Genomic DNA, 27,874 nt, shown 5'->3' with positions numbered 1-27,874 from the left:
CCCCGCGGCGCAGGCACAGGCGCGCCTCTCTTCCGGCCGCACGCGCTCCCTGACCCCGCGCCGCGCGCGCCCTGCGGACTCGGCGTAGGAGTTGGCGCCGGCTGCGGTCCGGCCGTCGCGGGTCACGCCGAGGGCGCCCAGCCTGGCCTCTCCGCGGCGCCTCGGCCCCGGTGCGCCGCCGCGGCCCATGGGGAGAGTCGGCCGGGCGGGCCGGGTAAGTGCGCCGGGGCGGGCGGCCTGGCGGGGAGCCGGGGCGGGCGCGCGTCCCCGGGCGGCGCTGGACGCGAGGCCTCGGGTGTAGGCCGCGCCGCCGGGGGTGCAGGAGGGGCCGAGTCGGCCCCCCAGCCGCTGGCGCCCTGGGCCTCCAGGCGGGCCCCGGGCTCGGGCGACCCTCCGCGTCTCCCTTCGCGCCCCCCGCCGCTCTCCTTTATTTGCCTCGGGTCACCAGGCCCTCGATCTCTCCCCGTCTCGGCTGTCTGTTTCCGTCCCTTTCGGACCCGAGGACGTTTCTCCTCCTTTCCGTTGGTCCTCTTTTGAGGAAGTTGCTCAGTCCCTAGATCCGGGTAGCCATCCTGTGTCACCTGTGGCCCAGCACGTCGCACCCCTCCCGGGCCCGGGCAGTGGGCAGGGAGGAAGCCGCTTCCTTCCCGCGCCGCAGGACGTGGACTCCAGAGGTTGACAGCTCTCCGAGCCCGGGGTTTACCTGAACAGGTGAAGGAGGGTACGACTCCGGCGTTCCCTCCGTCCTTGTCCTCCTAAAGCGAGGTTTTTAGCTCTAATATTCCATCATCGAGCATTTTTTGGGCATCTTCTCTTGCCCAGACCATATGGTATGAACAGCGGTTGCAGGATAAATAAGATTCCGTAGTCTCGGAGTTTGGTCTCTAGGGACACAGGCGTAAAAACCCCTGCCTGGGCTGACCCGAGGGGCTCGAGTGGAGTCTGGAAAGGCTTCCAAGACGGGGTGATGCTTATAACTGAGTCTCGGAGGTGTTTTGTTAAATGTGCAGGATGGCGAAGAGGTTCCCTGTGGAGAAAATAAGGTGGCAGAGGTGAAGCACTGTGGTGCATTCTGGAAGCCGCAGGTAAGGCAGAGAGAGGTTTGGGGACGGGCACTCAGGTCAGATCTAGAAGGTTGATTGGGAAGTTAGTAAAGGAGAGCCCTTGGAGGTGCTTACTGGTAGAGCCAGGCGTATGGGTGCAAAACAGGATGTTCTGGTTAAGGGCAAAATTCTCCATAGACTCAGGTGGATGAAGACTGCCTCCCGCCAACAGTTGGTGGAGTTTTTAAAGAATGCAACTCAGTTTCAACATTTTTACGGTATAAAGGCTGCAGACATTTTGACTGTAATAAGGATATTTAGGGAATATGGGGTAGTATATTAGTAACTTAAACCGAGGGTGTTTTATTTTTAGAATTTTATTAAGAAATGTGCTGCATGCTGTGCAGTTTAGAATAGAGAGAGTGGGTTGTGAGAGACAGAAATATAACAGGGTGTAACAGAAGTGTTAGCAGTGAAGAGCTGTTCTGACTGTGGAGTTCTATAATAACTAGAGAGAGCCTTTATGGAAAATAAGAATTTGGGGAGAATTGTTGTCTGTTCCCAAATGTTACTTGATAAAGTGGGTTTCTTTTTACTTGGTTTGTTGTAAATTACCTTCTGGGAACGGTTGATCCAGCGCTGGTAATCTCTGCCGTCTTTGGTAGTAGTGAGCCGTGAAGGACGTTCTGTTATTCCCCGAGATTACAGGTGACTCCCGTGGACTTTGCAATACACTCCAGCCTAGGGTATTTTGGTGATAATAGAGTCTACGAGAATGGATGGAAGTACTAAACTATGATAGGGGTGCCAGAGGTGGAATTTTAGGCAAAATTTTTTTCAGATCTTTAAAAAGTCTTTACAAATCTTATACATGAGGCAGATGCCTTTTCTTCCCTGTTTATTGGTGGACAGCAACATGCACCGCCCCTGGTGATTCCTTTCCTGCTCCTTTCTGTCTGCATGTACTTCCCGCATTCCTTAGGCTTCGTTTTCACTTTTGCTACATGAACTATCTATTTAGTCATAAAAAGGTCTTCTCTTACCAAGGCTGCCTGTTTAAACCTTGACTCATTGTTAGTTGTGCAGTGGTAGTAGTTTTTCTCCCGTTAATTATGGTAGATAATTTAATATTTACTATTTTTTTTTTTTTAGATTTTATTTTTCCTTTTTCTCCCAAAGCCCCCAGTACATAGTTGTGTGTTTTTAGTTGTGGGTCCATCTAGTTGTGGCATGTGGGACGCCGCCTCAGTGTGGCCTGATGAGCGGTGCCATGTCTGTGACCAGGATTTGAACCAGCAAAACCCTGGGCCACTGCACAGGAGTGCGCAAACTTAACCACTCGGCCACAGGGCTGGCTCCTAATATTTACCATTCTTTTTTTTTTTTTTTTTTTAAAGATTTTATTTTTTCCTTTTTCTCCCCAAAGCCCCCCAGTACATAGTTGCATATTCTTCGTTGTGGGTCCTTCTAGTTGTGGCATATGGGACGCCGCCTCAGCGTGGCTTGATGAGCAGTGCCATGTCCGCGCCCAGGATTCGAACCAACGAAACACTGGGCCGCCTGCAGTGGATCGGGGAACTTAACCACTCGGCCACGGGGCCAGCCCCCTATTTACCATTCTTATGTCACATCCCACTTACCATAACTTTTGTCCTTAAAGGCAAATCTGCATATCTTACTGTTTCATAACAATGTGATTTAAGTGGGTGCATTAACATTTCCATCCGCTCACTGATATGTTTAGAAAATATAGGGGCCCGGCTCTGTGGCCCAGTGGTTAAGTTCGCGCGCTGTGCTGCGGCGGCCCAGGGTTCGGATCCTGGGTGCAGACATGGCACCGCTCGGCAGGCCACGTTGAGGCGGGGTCCCACATCCCACAAGTAGAAGGACTGGCAGCTAAGATATACAACTGTGTACAGGGGGTTTTGGGGAGATAAAGCAGAAAAAAAAAAAGATTGGAAACAGTTGTTAGCCCTGGTGCCAATCCTTAAAAAAAAAAATGAAAAGAAAATATAAAGTTCATACACTGTTCCAAGAATGATGCTAAGCTAGAGATACAAGGATGAAGACAAAAACAGCCCTTACCTTTGGGGGCTTAAGATGTAGTAAGACAGTCGTGTCAGCCATGGGCAGCAGGGCGTGGAGGCAGCATAACATGTGAACATTGCTCTGGTCTCAGCATGTTCAGGGGAGACAAATTGGGGATAGTGTTTTTGCGGGGTAATAGCTGCCAAAGGCTTCAGAGATGCCCTTTAAGGATGAGTAGGTGGGCGCTTCTGTGAAGACTTCTGTGTTCTTTGTCTACCAGTTGCACGTGTTTAAAAAATACTTCGCCAGCTTAGGTAGAGTCTTGAAAAGCCATCATTTTTCTGGCAGAACCATGTTTTCTGTGTTTCTTCTTAAGAAAAAAAAAGCATAAAAAAGAAGTAAATAGCAGGTTATTTTAAAGAAGTTATAAAAACCAGCTGTTTGTATTTGCATTCGATCCTGGCTTCTTAAGGTATATCCAAATGTTAGGAAGCAGTGCTTTTTATTACTTGGCACCATGCTTCATAAAATAAAGGTGTTATATCATCTAAGTACCATTTCAGCATTAATTAAGTTAAGCTCAGGTCCAGGGAGAGTCTTGTCAATGCACTTGTTAGATTTCAGTGGTTGCAGTGGGGAGAAGGAATGAATCAACTATGGTATATTTATAAGTGATTAAAACAGCTAAAAAATATATACACATCCTTTAAGGAATAGATGGAATAAAGCTATGTAAATGAAGTTACAAGAAAGGAGGACAGCTAGGAATTAATGAGAGTGGGATTCAGTTTGCTTCTCACCCCTGGGTGGGGGAAATCACTTGAATGGGATGGGGGACTGTGTGGGTTGAGTGTGGTTTCTTGTCCTGGCTGCTGTTTGGCGAATTTGCTGGCGCTTGTCACATTGTAGTAAATAATTAAAAGCAGGCCATACATGCGTGGATGGATAACAAGTATGTTGTTGCTGTGATTAATCCAGTTCTGTGAATCTGAAGTTCAGTGAAAATGAGAAAGGCAAAGAAAGCTATTCTACATTTACTGTGATGCAGAGATCTGATTTATAAGTTCTGGTTACAGAAAAAGCTAGCAGATGCTGATAAGGTGACATTAGTTTTTAATATTTAAAGGGTGTTTTTGAAGGTTTTTGAGAACAGAAACAGGAAATTTAAATGAACATAAGGCCTTGCTGCATAATGATTTCCGAAGCTTGCAGAGTGAACTTAATCAAATGGAATTGTCAACATGCCATCTTCTATCTAGAAATGAAATGGAATCAGAGCAAGTATGATCTTGTGAAACCTCGTTAGCTCAGCGCTGATGTCCTTGTTAAATATTGGATTCTTAGGTGGAAGAACTCTGTTGGAGGCAGAGATCCTCTACACTGCTTAATATTTTTGGCCCCGAAATTCGGGGAAATCTTTCTATCAGTTTACTCTTCTGGGTAGGGAGAGCTGCTAGTGTTCATTAAACAGCAGCCTGTTACCTCACAACCCCTCCCCCAGCGCTGCTTCTCCCCTCCCTCTTACCTATTTTTTTTTATTGGAGTAAAATATACATAACATAAAATTTGCCATTTTAACCATTTTTAAGTGCACAGTATGGTGGCGTTAAGTACATTCATGTTCTGCTACCTGTCTACCCTCCGTCTCCGGAACCAGGCTTCCCCTGGGCGTTGGGTCATTTCGCTGCTAATTCCTGTGGCCACATAGATCTTATTTGATTGTTACTGTTTCAACAAATGTTTATTAAAGGCCTACTCTGTGCTAGAAATTAGAGGTGCAAAAATGAATAAGCGCATCTCTTCCCTCCATTGTTTAGCGGGCATTTGGTTAACCTAGTTCCATTGGCACTAACGTGCTGGTAGATACCTTCTTTGATGAAGTTCTCAAGTTTCTTATGAAGAGATATTAGGAGAAATAAAGTGGAGTCTGGATTGTAAACAAATTTTGATAGTTTATCTTTGTTAGTAAGTTCCCAGAGGGCTTTGTTTATGTTTGTTTCCCAGAATGTGTTGGTCTTTCCTTGCCTTTATAAGAATAAAGATGGAACAAACGAAACTGCAGTTTATTAGGCTTTGGTTTGGTGACCAGTTGAATGAGGAGGGCTCAAAAAATGAAACTAGGTTAGGTTTGTTTTTGAGAGCCACAGTAGTAAGCTGGACATTCAGCGTTGTTTTTCATTGCTGTTGCTCTGTTTGAGATTTTCAGGTTAAATTTAAAGTTTAAGAATATGTATCTAGATAAGAACGATTCGTTTTGAATACCAGGCAGGCTGGGAGAAAAGTACAGGAAAGCCTTTGAAGCTCTTTAGTGTGGTGGTCTTCCTTCTGGCCAAAGTTCTTGTTGTCAGAAATTTCTGGGAAGATGAACTGGGAGTGGATTTGCAAATAGAGCATTAACTGTGCAGTCGGCCTGACTTCCTGCTCAGCGCTGGGGCAGACAGAGATCTGAGTCTGGGGAGAGAGCAGAGGGCTCCACAAACTGCCTCTAGGTTTTCCCAGAGTTTAAGTAGCGTGGATTAAAATAGGTTCTCAGGTGGACCCCAGAGGGATTCCCTACCATGCTTTGAAGACATGGGCGCATTGCAGCCGTACTGAGTTAGGAAATGGAGGGCATTACTTGTTCTTCATTTTGCCTCAGTGACTCAAACTTAACTTGACACCACGATGCCAAGTTCCTGGATAAAACGTCTGCTTTGGCAGTGATGGCAGTGGGCACCTCCCTGTTGGATGTGCTCTCTAGGAAGCTCTGTCCGAGCTGCCGCAGGCTGAGCTGGTGAGTTGTCACACAAGCCGTGAGGAGGGGAGCCTGCAGGCATGCCTCGATGTTTGATGTTCGTTTGGTGATGTCAGTGTTCGATGATGTCAATGTTCGTTCGGTGATGTCGGTGAGCGCCAGAACCCTGGGCTCTGCTGTCATCCGCCTTCTCCTGCGCTCCCTTGGGGGCCTTTCATTTAGAAATCAAAACTGAGAGCTTTTAGGTGATCTGAGGGTTCAAATATTAAGGAATGGAAAAAACTGAAAAGCAGCAAGTTTATTGGGGTGCTGTCTTCCAGGCAGAGAGCTGCCCTGCTCAAAACCAGAACAGCTAGTCTGGGGGAGTAAAGCTGGTCCCACCCTTGTCGCCCCCGCCCCACGCAGAGTGGAACCAGGTCAGCCGAGGTTCTGGGCAGCAGTGTCTTAGGATTCCATTCGTGGAGGGTGGAGAAGTCAGCATTCACCAGAGGAATTTTTGCCCCAAGTCAGACGTAACCTGCGGGGGGGGAACTAAATATTTTCCTTCTCGTCTAAATCACCTTCTCTTCCTGAGACAGACTCGGGCACAACAGGATTGGTGTAACGCCGTTTCTATGGCAGAATGCCGTCTGGGCCTGGGAACGGACAGACTTTTGGAACGTGGCTCTTAAGGCAGAAACTACCTGTGCTAAGCTCTTTTTGCAATTTAGGAATTTCACTCAGAATTTTTTTCTCTTTACATCTGTGAGGAAGAGATTGATTTCTTATTTTGAGAAGCGGGCCATGTCGTGGGTTTCAGATTGCTGAGGTTTGTTAGAGGTGGCAGTAGGTGTTTACCACCAGGGGCTGCGGAGTTCTGACTGGGTTTGCAATGGGTCTTCCCACCATGCCCTTGGGCAGAGGTGTCCCCCAGAGTCCCGGTTCCGGCTGTCCCTCCCTGGGCTTTCATGGTGGACCTCCACAGCAGATGCTGCCTGACCACCGCCCGCCTGAGAAGGCTGAGAAGGGGGGACTGCTGTCTGGTATTCCTCTTCTGCACGGATAGTATGTGCTGGCCGTTCACGTGGAGGTTGTTGATTGTCTCTTTGTGATCAGTGTTATTGAAGATGACAAACCTCTGCTTGGTGGGACATGAAGAAGTCAGGGTTTTTAAGATGTAACCCTCTACTCTCCCCGCAACAATCAATCACAATTTATGAAAATACTGCCTTTGTGAGATCATTTCTACGGCTTTTTTTCCTTATTTCTGGGCGTATGTTTAAATTTTTTCTTTATGAAAGGGTAGCCCCCAAAAAAGCGTAGCTTATTGTGCTAAGTCAGTCTGGTAATTGGTGTTTTTGTAGGGATTCTACTTTTTGCTATTGAGGCAAACTAAAATTTTTAAAAATTGGATATATGTAATTAACAATGCCCTGAATCTAGAACTTCTGTCTTACCTCGTTATATGCTATAGAACAGAATGGTTTCACTCACGAATTACTTGACCACATGATCCTCTAGATAGGAAAATTAATTCTAGATGTTTATTTTACAAGTAACACACGGGTCTAGCTGCGTGTATTAGAAGGGGCACTGATTGGTGACATCAGGCTTCTTGGCTTCTGTCACTGAAGGTCCCTGGACTAGGTGATCTCTTCAGATACCTTTTACCTCTAAAATTCCTTCATACTGAGTGATTTTAACATGAGAAGATTTGAAATCTTTACTATATTTTGCATTCTTTAAACTCCACCCCTTTTGCTTTTCAGCATTAAACTGAAAAGATGTCCCTGTATGACGACCTGGGAGTGGAGACCAGTGACTCGAAAACAGAAGGCTGGTCCAAAAACTTCAAACTTCTGCAGTCTCAGCTTCAGGTGAAGAAGGCAGCTCTCACTCAGGCAAAGGTAAGAGAAGCCCACAGTGAAAGCAGAAGTCTGCAGAGCAGGTTCCTCCTCAGGATTAAGAGTAATTTGGTTTTAGCTTGCTCTTCTGCGTTTTTTTTGTTGGTTTCTTTTCTTTTCTTTTCTTTTTGGTGAGGAAGATTGGCCCTGAGCTAACATCCGTGCCAGTCTTCCTCTATTTTGTACGTGGAGTACTGCCACAATATGGCTTGATGAACAGTGTGTAGGTCCACACCCAGGATCTGAACCTGCAAACCCTGGGCCACCGAAGCAGAGTGCACGAACTTAACCACCTTGCCACCAGGCTGGCGCCTCTTCTGCCTTTTTATTGAGCATGTAGGATGAAACACTCAGAGAGAGAGAGGCTCTGGGGAGAGAGGAATAAGGAGCTTAAGGTCATTTTGCTTCTCCTGACTCCTGGGAATAGAACTATTTCAGGGAATCGGAATGAAGATAAGCAGTACTCTCAGTTTCCAGCAGTGATGCTGGTTTTCAAACTTCAGTCTGTCTAAGACTGGCTGAACATTTGATTAAGATGCTGCTTCAGTAGCCATATTCCTGATATTCTGGTCAATTCTGGTTCTGAGTTGGGGCCCCAGAGTTTGCGTGTTTTGGTAGAGTTGCTGCCGTTTGCTGTAGGCGCTCTGGAAGCGGTGCTCTGAGGAGCGAGGCTCCGCGGTCACTACTAAGCTGTGAGGATCTGCGTGCTTTGCTGCAGGCTCGGCTCCTCGTCAGGGTGTCAGGTGGCTGTAGTCTGGGGGCAATTGCTTTTGTTCCTGGTGTGTACGTGTTGGGCATTGGCAACATCCTTGAAGTTATTCAGTGTGTAAAACATTAAAAACGTAGTTGTCCACTGGATATTTGCTGTTAAAATGTGACTGTCAAATACTTTTAGGAATGAGAATGGGTTATGTTTTGCTTATTGTTTTAGGGCCGTTGTGTTGTAGAGCCTGCATATCCAATGGAGGCTCCATCCCCCAAACAGGACAAATATTGGTCCTGAGGGGGTAAAAACATTCCTGCTTTTTTCGTGTGTAGAGCACAGATAGACATAAAGTACATGAACAGATATAGCGGATCTATGGTATCAAAATTTCAGGGGTGGGGGGAAATGCGTTAAAAGGTTCTTGGAGTGGGGAGGCAGTAATGAAAAAAGAAGGTGAGAAATACTGCTTTAGAGCTACCTATTGAAATATTTATTGATAAAATGATATATTTTCTGGGATTTATTTTAAAATAATCCATTGGGTGGGGTAGGAATATACATAAAACAAAATTGGTCATAGTTGTTGTCGGCAGTAGAAACTTAATTCTCTTAAGAATCTTACCTCTTAAGACTTAAGAATAATCTATTCTCTTTAATTTTATGTTGGAAATTTTCCATAAAAAGTAGTTTTTGAAGTGAGAATTATTTTTCCTTTACTACATTATCAATAGATACTTTAACTGAGGTGTTTATGTCTGATTGTACAGTATTATAAAAGGTTTTTAGAGTTAGGATACCCACGTAAAGCAACGCTATCTTAAAATTTAAATTTGTTTTGTCAATTCTGTTGATTAAAGCTTTTGTCTTTTTCAAATTCACCATTCCCAGATTTAATTTTTTTTTCCTGAGGAAGATTCGCCCTGAGCTAACGTCTGTGCGAATCTTGCTCCACTTTATATGTGGGTCCCCCCGACAGCATGGCTGACAAGTGGTGTAGGTCCACGCCTGGGATCCAAACCTGCAAACCCAGGCTGCTGAAGGAGAGTGTGCCAGACTTAACCCCTACACTACAGAGCTGGCCACCAGATTTAAATTTTTTTATCCCAGTATTTAAAGAGAGAGAATTTTGTCTTTTTAAAACAAGCTTTCATCCCACGTGGAAGGAAGATTAACAAAACAAGTCTCGTTTTTCCTTTTAATTGTTTTTTAATTGTTTTAATTTTTAAAATCTTGGTAAGTTTGTGTAACTTTCGCTTTGCACGTAAGGTGTATAAATAAGGTTTTGTATTCCAATACCAATACCATTTCATGTATTTTACTCTTGAAGGGCTGATCTTCTCTTTTATAAAATGTCTAGCTCCAAGGGAATTCTCATACTTAATAACATAAACTCAGACTTTAAGTGGACATAATTAATGGGCAATCTTATTTCAACAGAAGATAATTAATTGAAAAGCAGAAGTCAAAATGTACTAGATCTATACAGATTAAAAATTGTTTGGGATAATTCTTTATTACCAGCTTAAAAATTGTCAGCTTCGTGAATTACTTGCAGCCAGTTTTTTAAAATCCTGGATAATTTTGTTTCTTCCTGCCCAGTGTGCTTCAGGATCACTTTCTCTATCCAGCTGGTGGGTATTTTTAAACTATAGGTTAATAAACCAGCTTATAGAAAGTACAACTGAGACACTAGATCCTTCCAAAAAATAAATATATTAAAAAGTCAAATACGGTTTACGGATCACATAGTAATTTTCTGTACTATTATTTTACTCACATGAAAGTAAAGAGTTAGATGCTGGTAAGTGAGGAATTATGTTTTTATGTGACATCTAGACTCTTAGACATCCTCTTCAGTATCTGCTTCAGTCTGTTTAATTTATGCTTATCTTTCCATGTATACAAATACATTAATTTTAGCTACTGGGAAATCTCTTGAGATTTCAAATAGATATTTTTGATTGATCAAAATAAAATGATTGTGAAATAATTTCTGCAACATTCTAACATCTTTTGAGATTGCTGTGTGAAGTTAGTATTGTTTTTTTCTCGAAGGGAAGTGAAGATACTCTTAGGCTGTTTTATTAATTAATAACTACTAGATTGGCCTAACCAAATCTGTAAAGGTGTTTGGTAGAGAAAACTGTACCTACAATGAAAGATGGAGCTGTGATTTCATCTATATTTCCATTTTGAAAAAATAAAAAATTATAATAGAAAAATATATGCTCCTGATGATCCCCCTATTGTCCTTTAAACTTTGGTGTTCAACTTGTGAATTGTGTATTTAATGATTGGATTAAATTTGTTTGCTTAAAATTATAAGCACTGTTAAATTCAGGAGAGATGGTAGCTTATTTTGAGCCTTTTGTAGTGATAATAATGAAAATGTATAACATTTTAAATTGCAAAGGGAGGAAATTAAAACCTTTATAACCAGAAGATCAAATGGTCACCATACCTGTCTGATCGTGTTTAACATTACTAACAGACAGCCTGACTTTGTGGGCCTGCTGGGATGGTGGAAGACAAGCACACCACCTCACCTATGAAGTATTCTTGCTAAAAAGCACTACCCTAATCTAATCAAGATTTAACTCAGGTTTTGAGAATTGTAGGGCATAGAGGAATAAGTGAAACTAGACCGCCGGGAAGTTATCAGACAGATCTGGAACATGCAACCTTTTACAAGATAGTGTCAGAGGATAAAGGAAAGGTAGGAGACAAAGATGCTGATGCTGTGATGGTGATGAAACGATGGCAGGGAAAGGGAATGTTGTAAATAAGAGACTTAAAACCACATGCATTGCTGCACTTTGGTAGGATGCTGGTTCAAAATAAAATCAGCTATTTAAGAGACATTTAGGGGACAGCTTAGAAAATCTGAGTATGAATTGGATAGGAAATGATAGAGGGCATTATGGGTTTTATTACATGTGGTAATAGTATTGTGGTTATAGTAAGAGAATGTTGTAGTTTTAGGAGATTAAGGGTAAAGTGTCGTGGTGTCTCCAACTTTCGAATGGTTCAGCACAGAATGTAGGTGCGGGGTAAAGCAAATATGATAAAATGTTAATGGGTTGATGGTATATGAATGATCATTGTTCTCTTTTTAAAATTTTTTTCTGTGTTCTCATAATAAAAGAAGTAGGGGAAGATTTTGTATCCTGCGAGGAGGAAAACACCCCTAATGCACAAGCATCTTTTGTCCAGGGTGTAAAAACATGCCCATTCCTGTGAAGGGTCCACACTAGTCACAGTTTAACATGCTGTCACAGGTTTGCCCTCCTGTGGTCAAAGGGAAAAGCCAGTGTAGAGCTTTTTTCATACATTATGGCACATGCAAATTTAAATAAAAGTGACCACAGTTACTGTAAACCTTTTATAAAAATGGAGGAAATTCGTGTTGTAAAAAAAAGGTTAAAGAAACTAGTGTATTATTATAGTAATAATTGAATTAAAAGGCTGTTGTTTTAAGATGATGGTTTTCTCTTATCTGAAAGGTTTGTTACAGAGATGAGAAAAAGCTTTGTTACAATAGGAGGAATTTTAATGTGAAGCTTCAGTACACTTATTTTGTTTCTCCGTGACTTTAGAGCCAGAGGACAAAACAAAGCACAGTCCTCGCCCCAGTCATCGACCTAAAGCGAGGTGGCTCTTCAGACGACCGGCAGATCGTGGACACACCGCCGCACGTAGCCGCCGGCCTGAAGGTGAGTTCCTGCCCGAGGCAGCTCTCCTGCCGTCTGCAGTCTCACGTACGCTCGTGTCTCTCCAAACACAGCCGCCTCACTAGGCCTTCGCAGTTTAGTCAGTATCATCTTCAACTTAATTTTTACTTTTGTTTTATCAAGTTGAAAGTATTTATCTACTTAAAATAGTTCATTATAGAAAAATGAGTAACTGGAGCTATGCAAAAAGAAAAACAAATGACTTCAGTTCTGCCCGCCGGAAGTTAAAACTGAATATTTTGGAATGCCTTTCCATTCTGTGCCTCCTCCACCTTCTGTTCTCTAACTTGCTTTTCTCACTTAATATGTTGTGACTGTCTGTCTGTGTCAGAAAGTATAGGACTGTGATCGTTTTAACGGCCTCACTGTATTTTTTGCTATCGTCAAGAATGTTAGTGCTTATTATTTTGTTGCGGGTTAAAATAGAGAAAAGGGTTAAAAAAAAATGAACAGTTCTACTACCCTAACTTTTATTATCCGAGTGATTTTACATGAGCTTAAAGACAAAGAAACAGACATGGTCGTCTCTGGAAATGGAGTGTGAGGATGAGGAAGATCTGGGAAAGTTACTCAGAATCATAGTTAAAACTACACAGAATGAGGGACAGATGAACCTAATGTCAACTGCAGTTAAAACTACACCTGCTCTTTAGGTATACATTTAGCCTTCGCAGATGGCATTCGGATAACACGACTGCCGTGTTTAAACAGCACCACGCACACGAATTGCATGATGAAAAATGACCGAGAGGTTAGTAATAGATAGATTGTGGTTATCGTGACTGGTAGCAAGGTACTCTTCCCACTCCTGCGCCCCTTCAGACTATTGGAAAGGACCCACGTTGAGCTGAGACAGTCCCAGCTGTAGGCCCCATCCATTTGTCTAGTTTCTCTGTCCTCACAGTGTTCTGGCTGTCCTGGCTTGGGATCCGCTTGCTCCACCCTGCTTTCGTTCTGAGACAGGGCACAGCTGAAGCTCTTGTGGGATTTCTTGCCCGAAGACCTGGTGCTGCTCCTGCAGGCTAATAGTCTGTCAGGAAGGAACGGCACCCCACAGTGGAGGTGTTTGGGGGGACTCTTGGTTAACATTTTTTTACCCACAAATTCCCTACCTAATTTTTTCTCGCTACGTCTAGTCAAAAACTGTTTGATCATCTTCTGTTATTGTGTATTGACTGTAGAATCTATAGTATTGGCCCCCCACAAATTTAATCAATAAGCATTTTCCTTCTTTTACATAGTTTCCATAACGAATTTTTAATTGTAATGTCTTCTCGTCAAGTGAATGTATGGTTATTTGCCAATTATTCCCTAAGTGTAGAACCATCTAGAATCAGCTTTTAGGTTGTCATTATAAATAACACTCTAATGAATATCTCTACAAAGAGCTTTCACATTTAAAATTATTTTCTTAGGATAGATTTTCAGAGATGGCATGAAGACATTAGTCATTTTAATGGACAGTTTGTTTTAGTGCCAGCTTGTTCCCAGCAGAGTTGTGTCAGTACACGCTATCACCTACAATTTATGAGAGTTTTAGTTTTCCCCACCCTCCCCAGCATTGGAGTGTTAACATTTTAATTTTTTTAATGTAACAAACTGCTTTATACTTGATAACCATGTAGAGAACCATGGCTCATTGTTAAACTTATTAGCAGGGTTTATACAGTAAGCATTGTTTGCTTTCAAATTTTGAAATGACAAAGAATTAACCTTCATACTGGCAATTTGTTCTGTCAGAAACTTTGCGATAATAGTATTGTGTATATTGAGTAGCTCTTTGTTAGCTTCTCTCTGGTCTTAATAATAACTGAAAGGAAATCTTGTGCATGTGCGTTTGTGTTGTTAGCATGTCTCTTATATGAATTCATATGAAACAGATTCATAACTACCCTTTGGGAACCCTATGTTACACAGATTTGTATAAATTTTCCAGTGATAGGCCCTCAGTGGTGATTATAGTTATTTTTCTGATTTCTTTTATTCATCATGGTGTTTCCTGATTTTTAGTTAACAGGAAACAATGAGATGTTTGTTTTCTAATGCAAAATGTCAAACTGAACAGTGTAATACAGGCATTGTTAGATTTATAACTCTCTTGACCATGTGATTTTTGTGTTCAATACAAAATACAGTTGACAAACAGCCTTCCTGCCTTTGGGAGTGTTGCACAGTGTCCCTCCTGAAAGAGGTGCAGCGTGGGCCCTTGTCCTAACCTGCGCTGCCCAAGGTATCTGTGGGGCCAGTTAAGGCATCCTCTTTTTACAGATGATAAGGAGGAGTTATGCTAAGAACACTAACGGAAGAACACATGGAGGTTTAGCAGAGTTTGACCATGCGGTAGATCAGGGCTCACCAGAGCCATGTGGAGGTCAAGACCACCCACCTAGAGGGAAGACCCTTCTAGTCAGCTGTGCTCTGTCTGCCTTTGGTTTTTCTCATTTCTTTGTTAAGGCTACTACTTTTCTCTCCAAGAGTAGCCCCAGTTTCTAAACGTATAGACAAGAAATGCAAAATGTTATCATCTTAACCTGTGAAAAATTAATTAGAAAATTAATTAGAAAAATTTGAAAAATTAATGATGATGTGAAGGGAATTACATCCACCTGTGTCAGACTCAGCACCTGAAATGCAGCCTACCTGGGAAGGGATGTGTATCCCAGGGAATTGCAAAAAGCCCAAGAGGATGCTTTTTGCTTTTTTTAAATTTCTTAATATATCATGTCTCTTATGTAATCAGAATCTAGTTATTCTATTAAATGACCACAAGAATGATTATTAGTCATGGGTTGTTTTGTTTTTTTAAGTTTTCATAGATATATAAAAACAGAAGTATTCAGTGTTTACTATAAATAATCAAATTTATTGCTTAAAGCTTTAGGTGGTGGCAGCTTGTTTAGGAATTCCGGGAGAATGCCGTAGGGTATTTATGGAATTAATACTGAACTAAGAGATGAAGTTCTTTGTCCTGGTTCTGCTGCTCCCTCCCTAGGTGTGTGGCCCTAGGTGTGAAACCTCCTTAGGCATTTGTTCCCTCATCTACAAAACAAAGGAAGCAGATGGCCTCCAAGGCCCCTTCTAACCTCATTTTCTTTCACTTTAATTCTTTGAATTAAATTCTAAGACATGAGGATGGTATGTACTTTGGCATTTTTACCTTTCTTAGGATCCTGTTCCCAGTGGATTTTCTGCAGGAGAAGTTCTGATTCCTTTAGCTGATGAATATGATCCTATGTTTCCTAATGATTATGAGAAAGTAGTGAAGCGCCAAAGAGAAGAACGACAGAGACAGCGGGAGCTGGAAAGACAAAAAGAAATAGAAGAGAGAGAAAAGTAAGGCTTTGTTTGGCTTTGGGATATTATACGTTTGAAATATTAACGAATGAACTTTAGTGCTGTCTGTAAAGCTGAAGTTAGTTTTCACGGTTGATCTGAGCAGTCATCAGAAGGAGTCAGATTGTTTTTAAGAATTTGTGGTTGTTGAGCCAGCCCTGATGGCCTAGTGGTTAAAGTTGGATGCTCTCATCGCTTCAGTGGCCCAGGTTTGGTTTCCGGGTGCAGAACCATGCCACTCCTCTGTCAGTAGCCATGCAGTGGTGCTGGCTCACATAGAAGAACGAGAAGGCCTTGCAACTAGAGTATACAACTGTGTACTGGGGCTTTGGGGAGGGGAAAAAAAAGAAGATTGATAACAGATGTTAACTAGGGACATCTTTCCCAGAAAAAAAAAAAGAATGTGTAGTTGGTCACACCCCAGCATGAAAAAGAATTTGTAGTTTGTTACATCCCAGCATGAAAACAAACTCTGGAGCAAATTTCATGTATAGATGCAGAAAACTTAAAGTGCACATTTTAGGTGAGTTGTTAGAAAAGTAACTTAGAAACCTGATGTTGAATAATAGTTTTTTTCCCTGTGCTATGACTCTGCTAGCTATTTAAAATGCCTAAAATGTTATTCTTTATTTTTGAGCCAGATGGAATTTTCGAAACTTACATTCATCTTTTATTTATGTTTTTTAAAAGTGTGGGTAACAAGGATTTATTTGATTTTCTTCTTTGTAAAATATTGAATATTAATTATTAAATAGTTATAAAATATTGATATACTATTTCTCCTTATTTTTGAATCATTTCATAAAGTGAAAGCATGTTTGGAGAATTGAAATTATTAAACTATTGCCTATGTTGATATATATGCTTTAAACTTGAAAGAGGTAAATATCAAGGAAACTTTTTTCTTGCTACATATACTCATGTACTTAGTAAATTTGTTCAATTTGTCTTCTGGATTTTTCCCACTTCTCATATCTTTGCTACTTTAGTCTTCAGCCAGTTTTTTGCATGCCGCCACCCCCCAAATTTATAGTTTAGTGTGAAAGGGAGGATTTGGGTATTTTCTAGCCAAGAGAAAGTCAAGGTGACGTCCTTGGGTTCACATCTCTAAGTTGGTTTGTCTGTGATGAATATTTGTTTCCTTTGTTATCACAGGAGGCGTAAAGACAGACATGAAGCTAGTGGGTTTTCAAGGCGACCAGATCCAGATTCTGATGAAGATGAAGATTATGAGCGGGAGAGGAGGAAAAGAAGTAAGGCATGAACAGAAATGTTATGTTTCAGATCTAGTGCAATTCCGTTTTTTGCTTTCCGTATTTAATTTGATGAATAGTTCAGTTGACATTGATTTGGGTGGTTTTCTCTCTAGAATTCCAGCAATCCACACTGGCATAACAGTTTTTATTTACATTGTGTTTTCACATATGTGCTCCTTGGAGCTTCCCAACCACTTCTAACATTTATTTATTGAATACTTTGAACATATCTTGAAATACATAGACTTTTCTTTACCTGCTGCACGGTTGGCCTATTCTTTGTATCAAGCTGCATTTCTGTTAAGTACTGAATGGAGAGTCAAGGTGCTCGTTTCCAGGTTTGCCACTAACATGCGTGAACTTGAAAAGGTCCCTGCACTTCCCTAGATGCTGGCTTCTTTCAGTGTCATGTAGTGAGCTGGGAGATGAGAATTTGAACTAGGTACTTCATAAGGCCCCTCCCATCTCTACAGTTTTGCAAGCAGAATTGTAATTGTGTTAGAACTGAATTCTTAGTGACCACGGGATAGTTAAGCAGTGCTCATTCTTAAGACAATGGGCTGCTGCTTATTTTACCTTCATTTTGTTTTGATTGCTGAGATTTCCTTGAGTTGGTGGCTAGTTTGGTTGACAGATTGAGAAGTAAGTGAGAAATTTTAAATCTTCTACTTGTCTGCTAGATGCCAGACACTGTTCTAAGCACTGTCATAAATTATCTCCTTTACACCACCCAACAACTCGACCTGGCTCTGTGATTATCCCTATTTTAAGGGTGAAAAAATCTGAGGCACAGAGGGACCAGCTACTTTACGTAGTACAGGTCCACTGTTCATTTTCTCCAAGATCTTCATTTGCCCGAAAACGTCATTGTAATATGGTTATCTTTAACGTGAGACCTAAGAATAATGTTATCGTGATGCTGGAGTATATTTCCACATAACGTGGACTCTGTTTTATGATCAGCAGTTTGGCAAGCCTGATCTTCCCAAGTGCACAGCCACGGTTGTTGCAGGCTTTCATTTAAATCTTAAAATCTTTCAAATACTGATTGAGTTGGAAAAGAGCGAGTCTGTAGTAATTTACAATTCTTAATCTTTCATTCCAGATAGGAAATGAGTATTTATAGACTGTTTACTATGAACAACAAAAAACATAGACACAGAGAACAGATTGGTGGTTGCCAGAGGTGGAGGGTGGGGCGTGGGAGAAGTGGGTAAAGGGGGTCAAAAGGTACAGACTTGCAGTTATAAAATAAATAAGTAAGGGGATTAATGTACAGCATAGTGACTATAGTTAATAGTACTATATTGCATATTTGAAACTTGCTAAGAGAGTAGATCCTAAAAATCCTCAAAGGAGAAAAAAATGTTGTAGCTACATATGGTGATGGATGTTAACTAGACTTACTGTGATCATTTCGAAATATATACAAATAGCAAATCATTGTTTGTACACCTGAAACTAACATATCTCAATTATTCTTCAAAAAGAAGAATACTGACTACATGCTGAGCGCTGTTAGATACCACATTGTTTTTCTCATAAAGAGTAAACATTTGAGTGTGCTGTGTGTCAGGCATTATGTTAAACATTTCATGTCCATTATCTTATGAATCACCAAATGTTTAGTTTTTACTAAGTTGTTGTAGAATCCAGTATGTAGATTGAATATTTGTTGATCTCATTTTTCCATCTTACGTATCAGCTGTCCTTTTGTAAGGAGGTGTGCCTTGTATATTAAGGACATTTACTTTTTTCTTGAACATTAGCAGGAGCTGTACAATTTAATATGAGGGAAGTAATGGCATTATATCCATTATGTGTACTGCTGTTAATAGATTGATGTTCATATTTTAACTGCTGAGTAGCAAATTTCCAGTAATCATCCAGAATTTTTTATGCTGAACTCATTAGAGCTAATCTTTTCAGAATCAATAATTGCTTAGGTCTTAGTGACAAGGTTAAAAAATGGTAATAGGTATTTCAAAAGAAATATAAGAAAGTGTTATATAGGTTCATATTTCTCCTCAAGTATTTGTCTAGCCCAGGCCTGTTAATCATGATGAATGTACACTGGCTTTAGAGGATTTTTTTTGGTGAAACATTTCATGCTGGTGCAGCATGGTTTTATAATCAGGTTATTTTTTGGTTACATTTTATTTTTTGGATTATATTTCATTGGTGATTAAGTTATAATACATATGTTAGGGCCTATGTGTAATGAAAAATTCCTTATATTCTCCACTCGTGTTTTTCTTCTGGTTGTCAGATAGCAAGTGGAGTCTGTTTTGGTTCATTTGTGTCCACAATTCTCTGTCCAGGAAGCATGAGCAGGAGTGGTGACAACACAAAACAGACTCTTTAGGAACCAGAAGTACCCACATTTCCAATAGGTGTTTGGATCCAATGGTTTGTACCCTGGAAAGGAGTGTGCTGTGTTGTCAAGGGAAGCTTTGGCATCACAGGGAGCTGGGCTTTATTCTCTCTGCCCATTAACTCTCCTCTGATCCTTTTCTCATCTGGAAAATGAAACAGTAGTACCTGCTTCAGGGGTTTGTTAAGCCTAAATGAGAGAACATAGGTGAAAGTGCCTTCTGGGGCCCATGCTCTCAGTAAATAGCTATCTTACTGTTTTCTGAGTAACTGCTAGTTCTCCAGGTTGGGCTCTTTTACCTTAAAATTCATTTATTGACTATATTCTGGGGTTCATGAATGCCTGCTTTGAAAAAAATAATTTTGTCCATCTGGGTTTTGCCAGTTTTCTACATTTTTAATCCTAGATTCAGAGGAGATGAAGCAGGTCTTTTCCTTTTTAGTTCCTTTCTTTGCAGGGGTGGCATGTGGCTGGGGAGGGGGGGGACAGGGGGCGGGGGGTGACAAATGGTAGGTGTCACAGCCCTGGAGTCTGGCATCTGACATGTCTTCCATCTTCCCTCCTTTAATCGGCGGAATTTATGTTTTTGCAGGTATGGGCGGAGCTGCCATCGCACCACCCACTTCTCTTGTAGAGAAAGACAAAGAGTGTATGTATTATGGGTTTCTTCCCCTTTTCTGCTGATAGGATCTTTAGCCCAGTCTGGGAAGTTGTAGCTGGGATCAGCCAGGTTTCCTGAGTGTAAAGGGAGATGGCCCAAAACCGCACCTCTGCCTCTGACGCTGAGGCCACGTGGGGTCCCAGAGGCTGCTCTCTCCCACCCCTCCTACTGGAGAAGTTTATGTGCCGGCTCTGAGGCTTGGATTTTATACAGTGAGGTGCTATTTTTTGGTGTAATTTTTTTCCCTCCGACATTTTCTCTTAGGAATTAGGTTAAAACAGCTCAGTTTACAATTTGTGTACTCAGTGTTTAGAGGCTGTTAAATTCTTGACCTTCCGCAAGGTGGCAGTGCCTTCCTTGATTAGATTTCTCTGCCTTCAGTTTCTATTTCACTGTACATTTACCTCCGTTGCCAAAACATGCCCACCCGCTGTTTCTTCTCCCAGTGATCTGTTCTAGAATTTTGGGGTTGGAATTGGACTTTGATATATCATCTACATCATTTTCCTCTTCTCTGGGTTAGACCACACCTAAACTATCCCAAGAAAATATAATCATCTCTAGTGCTCTTTAATATCTGTTGAACTATTTATATTATCTTGTTAAAGAAGATAATTCAAAAAATATTGTTAAATACCTTTTGTGTGAAAACACCTGACAAACCAGTTGAAACCAGTCTCTGGGAGTGGGGCCCAAGCATCTGGATCTTTTTAGAGCTTCCTTGTTGATTCTAACGTGTAGCTGGAGTTGAAAATCACTGCTCTGGTGGTACATGGTCCCTGACCCCAGAGACCGTTACTGTCTGTTCGGGTAACGAGGTGGTAAGATTAGAATCTAAAGACAGGTACACAGTGTGCTGTGGGAGTCGAGAGAGTTCAGTCGGAGCTGCCTGGGATGTGCAGAAAATCTTAAAGATTCAGACACGAGTTGTCATTTAAGAGCACTGTGGAGGGTAGCTTTTCAGTATGATGTGAAAAAGACATTTGAGGAGATGTAAGAGCAGGCGCAAAGCTAGAATCAGAAAAATGGTCTTCTACCTCTGTGATTTAAAAAAGTCCTGTAAAGGCTATAGAATTGGTTTGGTTTTTTCTCATTCCTTGTAGTAAACTAAAAATGTCAGCTACATTAGTTCAAGATAACTGATTTATACTAGCGCAGTTGAGAACTGTTTTGCAGTATTTTGGTAAACCTGTGTTATTTTCATGCAACAGTACCCCGAGATTTTCCATATGAAGAGGATTCGAGACCTCGCTCACAGTCTTCCAAAGCTGCCATCCCTCCCCCGGTGTACGAGGAGCAAGACAGACCCCGATCACCGACCGGACCTGGCAACTCCTTCCTTGCCAACATGGGGTAATGGTTCCAAGTGCTCTCATCTCAGCAGGTGTAGGGAGGACTCCAGCCCTTTCAGTAGATGCAGCTTGTTTGAAACGAGGGCATTCTCGGGTTTATAGGGAGACGCTTGGTGTGCTCAGTGCTGAGTCACATGGAGGGTGATCCAGCGTGATGCAGACATGTTTTGTACAAAACATAAAGCCTTCTAATGTAAGGGTTTTTGTTGTTTTTTTAAGATTGGCACCTGGGTTAAAATCTGTTGCCAATCTTTTTTTTTTCCTTCTCTCCAAAGCCCCCCAGTACATAGTTGTATATTCTAGTTGTATGTCTAATGTAAGTTTTGAATGATTTAGATGCTGAACATTATATTCTCCAGGTAGGAAGAGTTTCTGATAATTATTTACATTTATTTTCATAACATTTGCAAATAAAATAGCTCACATGAGTTAGAGCTCCCTTACCCTCTGTCCAAAGGGTGGATGACATCTTTTTTTTCTTTATGAGCCATTTGCTTTAAGGTCATGATTCTTTTCCTTTGGTCTGAAAACTCTTAGTCATTCTAACTATAATTAGAAATTTGTTTGCTAGCATATAAAAACCAATTTTGAGGTTGACTTTCAGGTGGGCATGTGGATTTTTTGTAACCTCCACTGGATTTGCCGTGCATTTTGGTTAAAGAATGTCTTGTGTTGTTTTACTCTGTTCCGCTCATGCTGTGAGCACTGTCCGATGAGGCAGCCTTGCCCTGAGTCCTTTGTTCTGTGTCCTATGACTGTAGCGATCACCTCGGTTTGCCCTGGCCTGTGTGCATTTGCTTTGCTTCTCAGAGCCCTTGGTGAGGTGACCAGGCAGTTGGAGTAGGTGGCTGGGCTTCGTGCGCTGCAAGAGGGTTTTGAGTTTCTGACCTTCTTAGTATCCAGCTCCTAGACCTGCGTTGTTCTCTATGGTAGCTGCTGGCCACAAGGGGCTGTTAAAGTAACTTAAAACGAACAGAGTTAAAGTGTAGTTCCTTGATCACACTAGTCTCGTCTCAAGTGCTCAATAACTGCACAAGGCTGACAGCTGCTGTATTGGGCAGTGCAGAGAGACAACGTTCCCGTCATCGCAGAAAGGTTCATTGGGTCACCCTGGAATGTATGCTGGGGGGTGGACAGACAGGAAGCTTTCTTTTTTCTGGTAATGATAAAAATTGATTTTTTGCTGACTCTCCTTTTAAACAAGAACTAAATTGTTAACTTATGCCTAAGGAAGATGCAATATGGTACAATTCAGCAGTTTTCAGTCTTTTCCTTTTAGCCCTAGTTCAAGGGAAATTTGTTCAAATGAAGTTTTTAAGGAAATTACATGCGTGAAATAATGTAAGTGCAATTCTCGTTGAAGCACACAGTTTTGTGGTTCAAGCCCTAAGTAGCAGCAGCCACTGGGGGGCATCCGTGAGGCCTGTGAGGCACCTCAAAGTGTGGTTTGAAAGCTCTCATGGTGTTAGAGAAGAGCAGTAGACTAAGAATCAAGAGTCATGGGTTCCAGTTTCAATTCTACTGTTAACCTCTATAGAAATAATTTCTAAATGTGTCTTGCTTTGCTCCTAGTCAACTCTAAGCAGTCAGCTAATCTGGGCCTTCTGTTTCCTTATTTTCCCATCTATTAAATAGATAACCTCTAAGAGTTCTTTCATTTATAAAGTCTATCACTGGAAACTCTGCTATTTAAAAAAATGCTATCATTGTCACTACATGAACTTCATAGTTATTTTTTGACAGGCATGCTTTTAAATAAACTGTGGTCATGAGCTATAGCATTGCAGATGCTGGAGCACACAAAAAGTCTAGTGTTTTCTAGCAGGGGTACTGGGGAAATTTTGTTAGGGAAACTAGTGTTTCCCTTCCCTCAGAGATAATCTCCGGGTGTCGAGGATTTCCGCATTAGCTTTTTATATTTCTTCCATCCTGAACACCCCACAGCCTCCATCTAATGGCCCATGGTTAATCATATGTGACCTCATCGAAGCCTCTGTGGGATTTGTGCCCTCTTTGCAGGAGATTATTGTGCTATAAAACCTGGTTTGTGCTATAGCTGATGACTTCAAGCGCAGAGATCTTTCTCTTTTTCCCCCTCCCAGTGGCACAGTAGCACATAAAATCATGCAGAAGTATGGCTTCCGGGAAGGCCAGGGTCTTGGGAAGCATGAGCAAGGGCTGAGCACAGCGTTGTCGGTGGAGAAGACAAGCAAGCGAGGCGGCAAGATCATTGTGGGCGACGCCACGGAGAAAGGTGCGTCCCCCCAGCAGGCTTGTTTTCAGGGTGGGAGCGAGGGGGAAGTGAGGTCCAGAGGGAGAGCATGGCCTCTTCTTGAGTAGAACGAGAGAGTCCTGATGATGGTGCTGTCCAGTTCTGTGCTGTGGAAACCGAGAGTCCTGAGGCTCGTCTTTATTTGTTCAGAAGAGATGGGAAGGCCATGGGAGAAAAGGATGACGAGACTTTGGCAGAAAATGAAAGTACTCAGAAAATAGTTTCGTGCCTCCTTGTATGAGGCAAAGAACCTTGTCGAATTGATAAAATCATAGTTATGTTTTTATAGCATGAAAGACAGCTGTGTACCACAGCATGTCAGTGATGATAGCTGCTCTTGTCCCTCCTGGAATGGTTCTCTCCTCTTCCTTTCCCTGCCCTCTCATCACAAGCATGATTTCTGATTCTCTCACAGATCAATTGCCCTGTGAGATCTAATGTTATTTTGCAATCTGTTGCTAGAGGATGCCTACTTGGTGTTTTATTTTCATTTGATTCTTAGAACCTGTTGTCTACTGATGGCATATTGGAAGGAGTCAAACATATCTTAGTGTTTTAAGCAGGAGATTTGAGTTCATTTTGAGTCAGCCTTGCTGAACTCCCTTTCCTAAAGAAGGAAGAAAAGCTTTCTGGCAGCCCTGTCGATGTCTAGCTTTAGGAAGCGGCCAGTCAGCCTGACGGGCTAGTACCAAAAACCATGTCACCCCGATTATAGGAGTATCTGAAGTGAGTCAGCCTGTGGCTGGCTAATTAACTGCTCGTTACACTGGCCTAGTGACCTTCGGCTCCTGCCAAGGCCAAGACTCTCGCCTGTAAGGGTTGTGATTGTTTTGTTCTGTCCATCTTGTCGAAGTGAACTAAGCAAAAATTGCAGGTAGCCTGGGAAGCTGAAGACTTCCAGAAATTGTGGTAAAAACCTATATCAAAGCACAGTGGGTGCTTTTATTACAGATAGTAGTACATTTTTGCTCAGAGACTGCATAGGTGCTGATAGACGACTCTAGGACATAGTGGGGATTGCTGTTGAAATTAAATTATTCATTTTAACGGGACTCAGTGCCCTAACATGTCTGCATCTGATGATATGTTTTCCTACAGATGCAGCCAAGAAGTCGGATTCAAATCCATTGACTGAAATACTGAAGTGTCCTACTAAAGTGGTCCTACTAAGGGTAAGAAGGAGAAGAAAGAAACCTGAGTGCCTACCTTGACTTGTGTGTCCCTGCACCCTAACCTGTCCCTGCGTGCTTCCAGCCCCACTGGTGGCATTACGGTTGAAGAACACGGAAACAGCACTTTTGCAAATGATGCTTTTGGATAGACTCTGTATAAGACTGATTTTAGATTCCTTTTTCACTAATGTTTCTTTGCTGAGTACAGTATGTAAGGCTACAGTGAATAATTACTTTAAAATATTTGAAATTATTGGAAGTTCAGCTTAGTTTACATTTTGATGCTTGCATAGATGATCTTGTACTTCTTTACGAAGCTTAATATTTATTTTTGTTTGTTTTTTAAGAAATACCAACTTCAGGTACTACAGGGATGAAAATTTTCATTGTGTCATTTGGGGTTGAGAACATTTGCCATCATGGAAAAAAGTTATTTATACATCTCATTTATCTATTTGTAAATTACACTTGATACTTGAATTTATTTATTTATTTTTGTTTATAGAACATGGTTGGTGCAGGAGAGGTAGATGAAGACTTGGAAGTTGAAACCAAGGAAGAATGTGAAAAATATGGCAAAGTTGGAAAATGTGTGATATTTGAAGTAAGAGGGCTTTCTTTTGATGTTTGTACCCCTAGTTGTAATTGACAGATTACAGAACATTTTCTACAAATAGCGACAGGACGTGCTGCAAGTAGCATACGGTCTACTGCAGAAGGTGACAGATGTTGGTTAGTCATACTTCTCTTATTCACTTATAACAATTTTGAACATAAAGACAAGGACTTCAGATTTTATTAGATGAAGAATTAAAATTTTTCATTTTATGATTGAGGTTTAGTTTGGTGACTAGAGACTTTGCTGTGTGCACAATAGTTTGGTTACTTGGACCTGCCTTTGGTTTCCTTCGTTTGGCGGGTGTGTAGTTAGTGCCTCTCACATGCCCCACACTGTGTTGAGAGCATTCGGAGTACAGGAAACATGTTCTGTCCTTTCAGTGATGTGTTCAAACACATGTGAAAATAGAGAATATTCAGTTGCTAGATTTCAGTAGTTTTGACTATAAGTACAGGAGTTGAGAAAGGGATTAAATCAACAAAAATAGTTGGAGAAGGCTTTGTGAACAGTATCGGATGTGAGCTGTGAAATGAAGTGGTACGATTTGGATAGAAAAAAGTATTCAGATCAGGGTCACAGCTTCTGGGAGACTGAGGAAGGCTGCAAAATGGGATGGTTGGGTGTGTGGGGATTACTGGGAGACCTGCTTACGTAGATGGAGCGGAGCCAGGTTCTGCAGGGCTTAGAAAGCGCGACAGAGGAGTTCAGCCTACTGTGAGAGGCAGTCAGAGTGCGAAGCTTTTTGTCGTCAATTTCTGCTCTCACTTATGCTCCTCTTCCATGTCGTGATGCTGTTTGTTGACCACGTAATTACTTGTTTATCTGCAGCTGGCACAGGCCCTCCAATGGGTCACAGACTGCCCTGCTTAGCTCTGTGTTCCTGGCACCTAACACAGTGTGTGTCATAAACAAACGGTCAACAGATTTTGGTGACAAACAAATTACACTTATTTCCTTGGTTTCTGGCTACTACTTGTCCGTACATGGTGGTAATTAGGATACTTTGGCAAAAATCATTTAAGGAAGAAGACCTACTTTCAGTGATATCTCAGATGATAACTTTACCTATTGCACTTTTCTTTCTTTTCCAGATTCCTGGTGCCCCTGATGATGAAGCAGTACGAATATTTTTAGAATTTGAAAGAGTTGAATCAGCAATTAAAGGTAAGTTGTACAGCTAAATAATAGAAAGAATAAAACAGTCAAATTGTGTTCTTAATTGTTAGGTAATGAAAACATGTTCTTGCAATGTCTTAGAGGAAGCCTGTATTAACTGACTGTCTTTTTGTTTGCCTTTTAGCTGTTGTTGATCTGAACGGGAGGTATTTTGGTGGACGGGTGGTAAAAGCATGTTTCTACAATTTGGATAAATTCAGGGTCTTGGATTTGGCAGAACAAGTTTGATTTTAAGAACTAGAGCGCAAGTCATCTCCAGTGACCCCTAAGTGAGCTGCAAGCTGAGCAGAGAAGAAAAAGGTGGCAGCCACCTCCATGGCTGTTGGGTACAGAGACTCTTGAAAGAACTTCTAAGATATATGTTGACTGATCCCTTTTTTATTTTGTGGTTTTTTAATATAGTATAAAAATTCTTTAAAAAAAAAAAAAACAATCTGTGTGCCTCTCTGGTTGTTTCTCTTTTTTATTACCACTTCTGAGGTGATTACATTTTTTGCTAGGATTTCATGATAATTCTCAAGTGCTTCAGTGATACAGCATTTCTTGCACTAAAAAATCTAGAAAGTTTTGGGGTATGGGGTTGTATTAAGTTATCCTTTGCTTTTCTTTCTTTCTTTTTTCGATTCATTTTAATAAAACCTGCAAGTTACTAAACTGTAGCTTCATAAATTGTGTAATAAAGTGTCATCTTGGCAGTCTGCCAAAGGTGGAAATGCCTGCTTTCTCTAACAGAGAAGTTCTTCTTATTGACTCCAGTCACAGAAAAAGCTCTTTACGGCCTGAACTAAGGTTGAAGAACTGAACCTTCCATGACCTGTTCGGATGAGTCATTTTCGGTTAAGCTGAGTCAGACTATTATGGTTTGTGATGGATTTAGGGGTATATGGGTATAGAAATCATGAATCTAGCATTTGTTTTCAGAGATTCAAGCATAGTCTTTAGCGTAGATCAGAAATGACAAGTTAATTCAGAACCTCGCAGGTACCGTGTAAATGTGTATCCAGTTATGTTTTGGAAATGGTGGTTCCTTGGGGTCACGTTTCTACTGGCAAAATTTGCAGTAGTGTCAGTTCTCATGTGTAACTTTTAAATTTATAAAATTTAGCCACATCAGCTGCTTGAACTGTACTGCCGATTAATATAGTTTTGGAATTTTGAAAAATTCTAGCATTGCGGTACAGTGGTGTGTGTGGCTTAAAAATTTAGCAGGACCACAAAAAAGAAAACAGATAAAAATATTTGGTACTGAGGTTTGTTGCCAGAGCAGGAAGTGTTTCCAGAGCATATTTGTGCCTGTGTTCTGTTCCTCACTTGCCGGAATATTGCATGTGACTTTCCTGAAGCGGCAACTGAAGGACATGCACCTGTGTTGTCTCTTTAGGTTATTACGACATGAAAGTGTGTTGTGAAGAAGCACTCACCATTTCTTTGCATTCATGGACTTGGTTTGGAGACATAAGGAATATTCTGACCCTTTTTAAAAAAGGATTTTCTCATGTTTTTATTTAACATAAATAAAGAATAACATTTTCTC

At 41.4% G+C, this 27,874-nt stretch overlaps 1 protein-coding gene across 1 annotated transcript; it reads left to right on the top strand.

The window, feature by feature from the left end:
• Nucleotides 1–27,874, top strand: RBM17 (RNA binding motif protein 17). Its single transcript, XM_044762069.2, has 12 exons — nt 1–214; nt 7,554–7,691; nt 11,991–12,107; nt 15,292–15,458; nt 16,614–16,711; nt 19,681–19,737; nt 20,961–21,102; nt 23,204–23,355; nt 24,472–24,545; nt 25,051–25,149; nt 26,256–26,328; nt 26,465–27,874. The coding sequence occupies exons 2-12, from the start codon at nt 7,569–7,571 to the stop codon at nt 26,566–26,568; spliced, it is 1,206 nt and encodes a 401-aa protein (XP_044618004.1). The 5' UTR covers nt 1–214; nt 7,554–7,568; the 3' UTR covers nt 26,569–27,874.

Source organism: Equus asinus, chromosome 29 (genome assembly GCF_041296235.1).
Source record: "Equus asinus isolate D_3611 breed Donkey chromosome 29, EquAss-T2T_v2, whole genome shotgun sequence".
NCBI lineage: Eukaryota > Metazoa > Chordata > Mammalia > Perissodactyla > Equidae > Equus > Equus asinus.
This window is presented reverse-complemented; position numbering and strand designations above follow the sequence as displayed.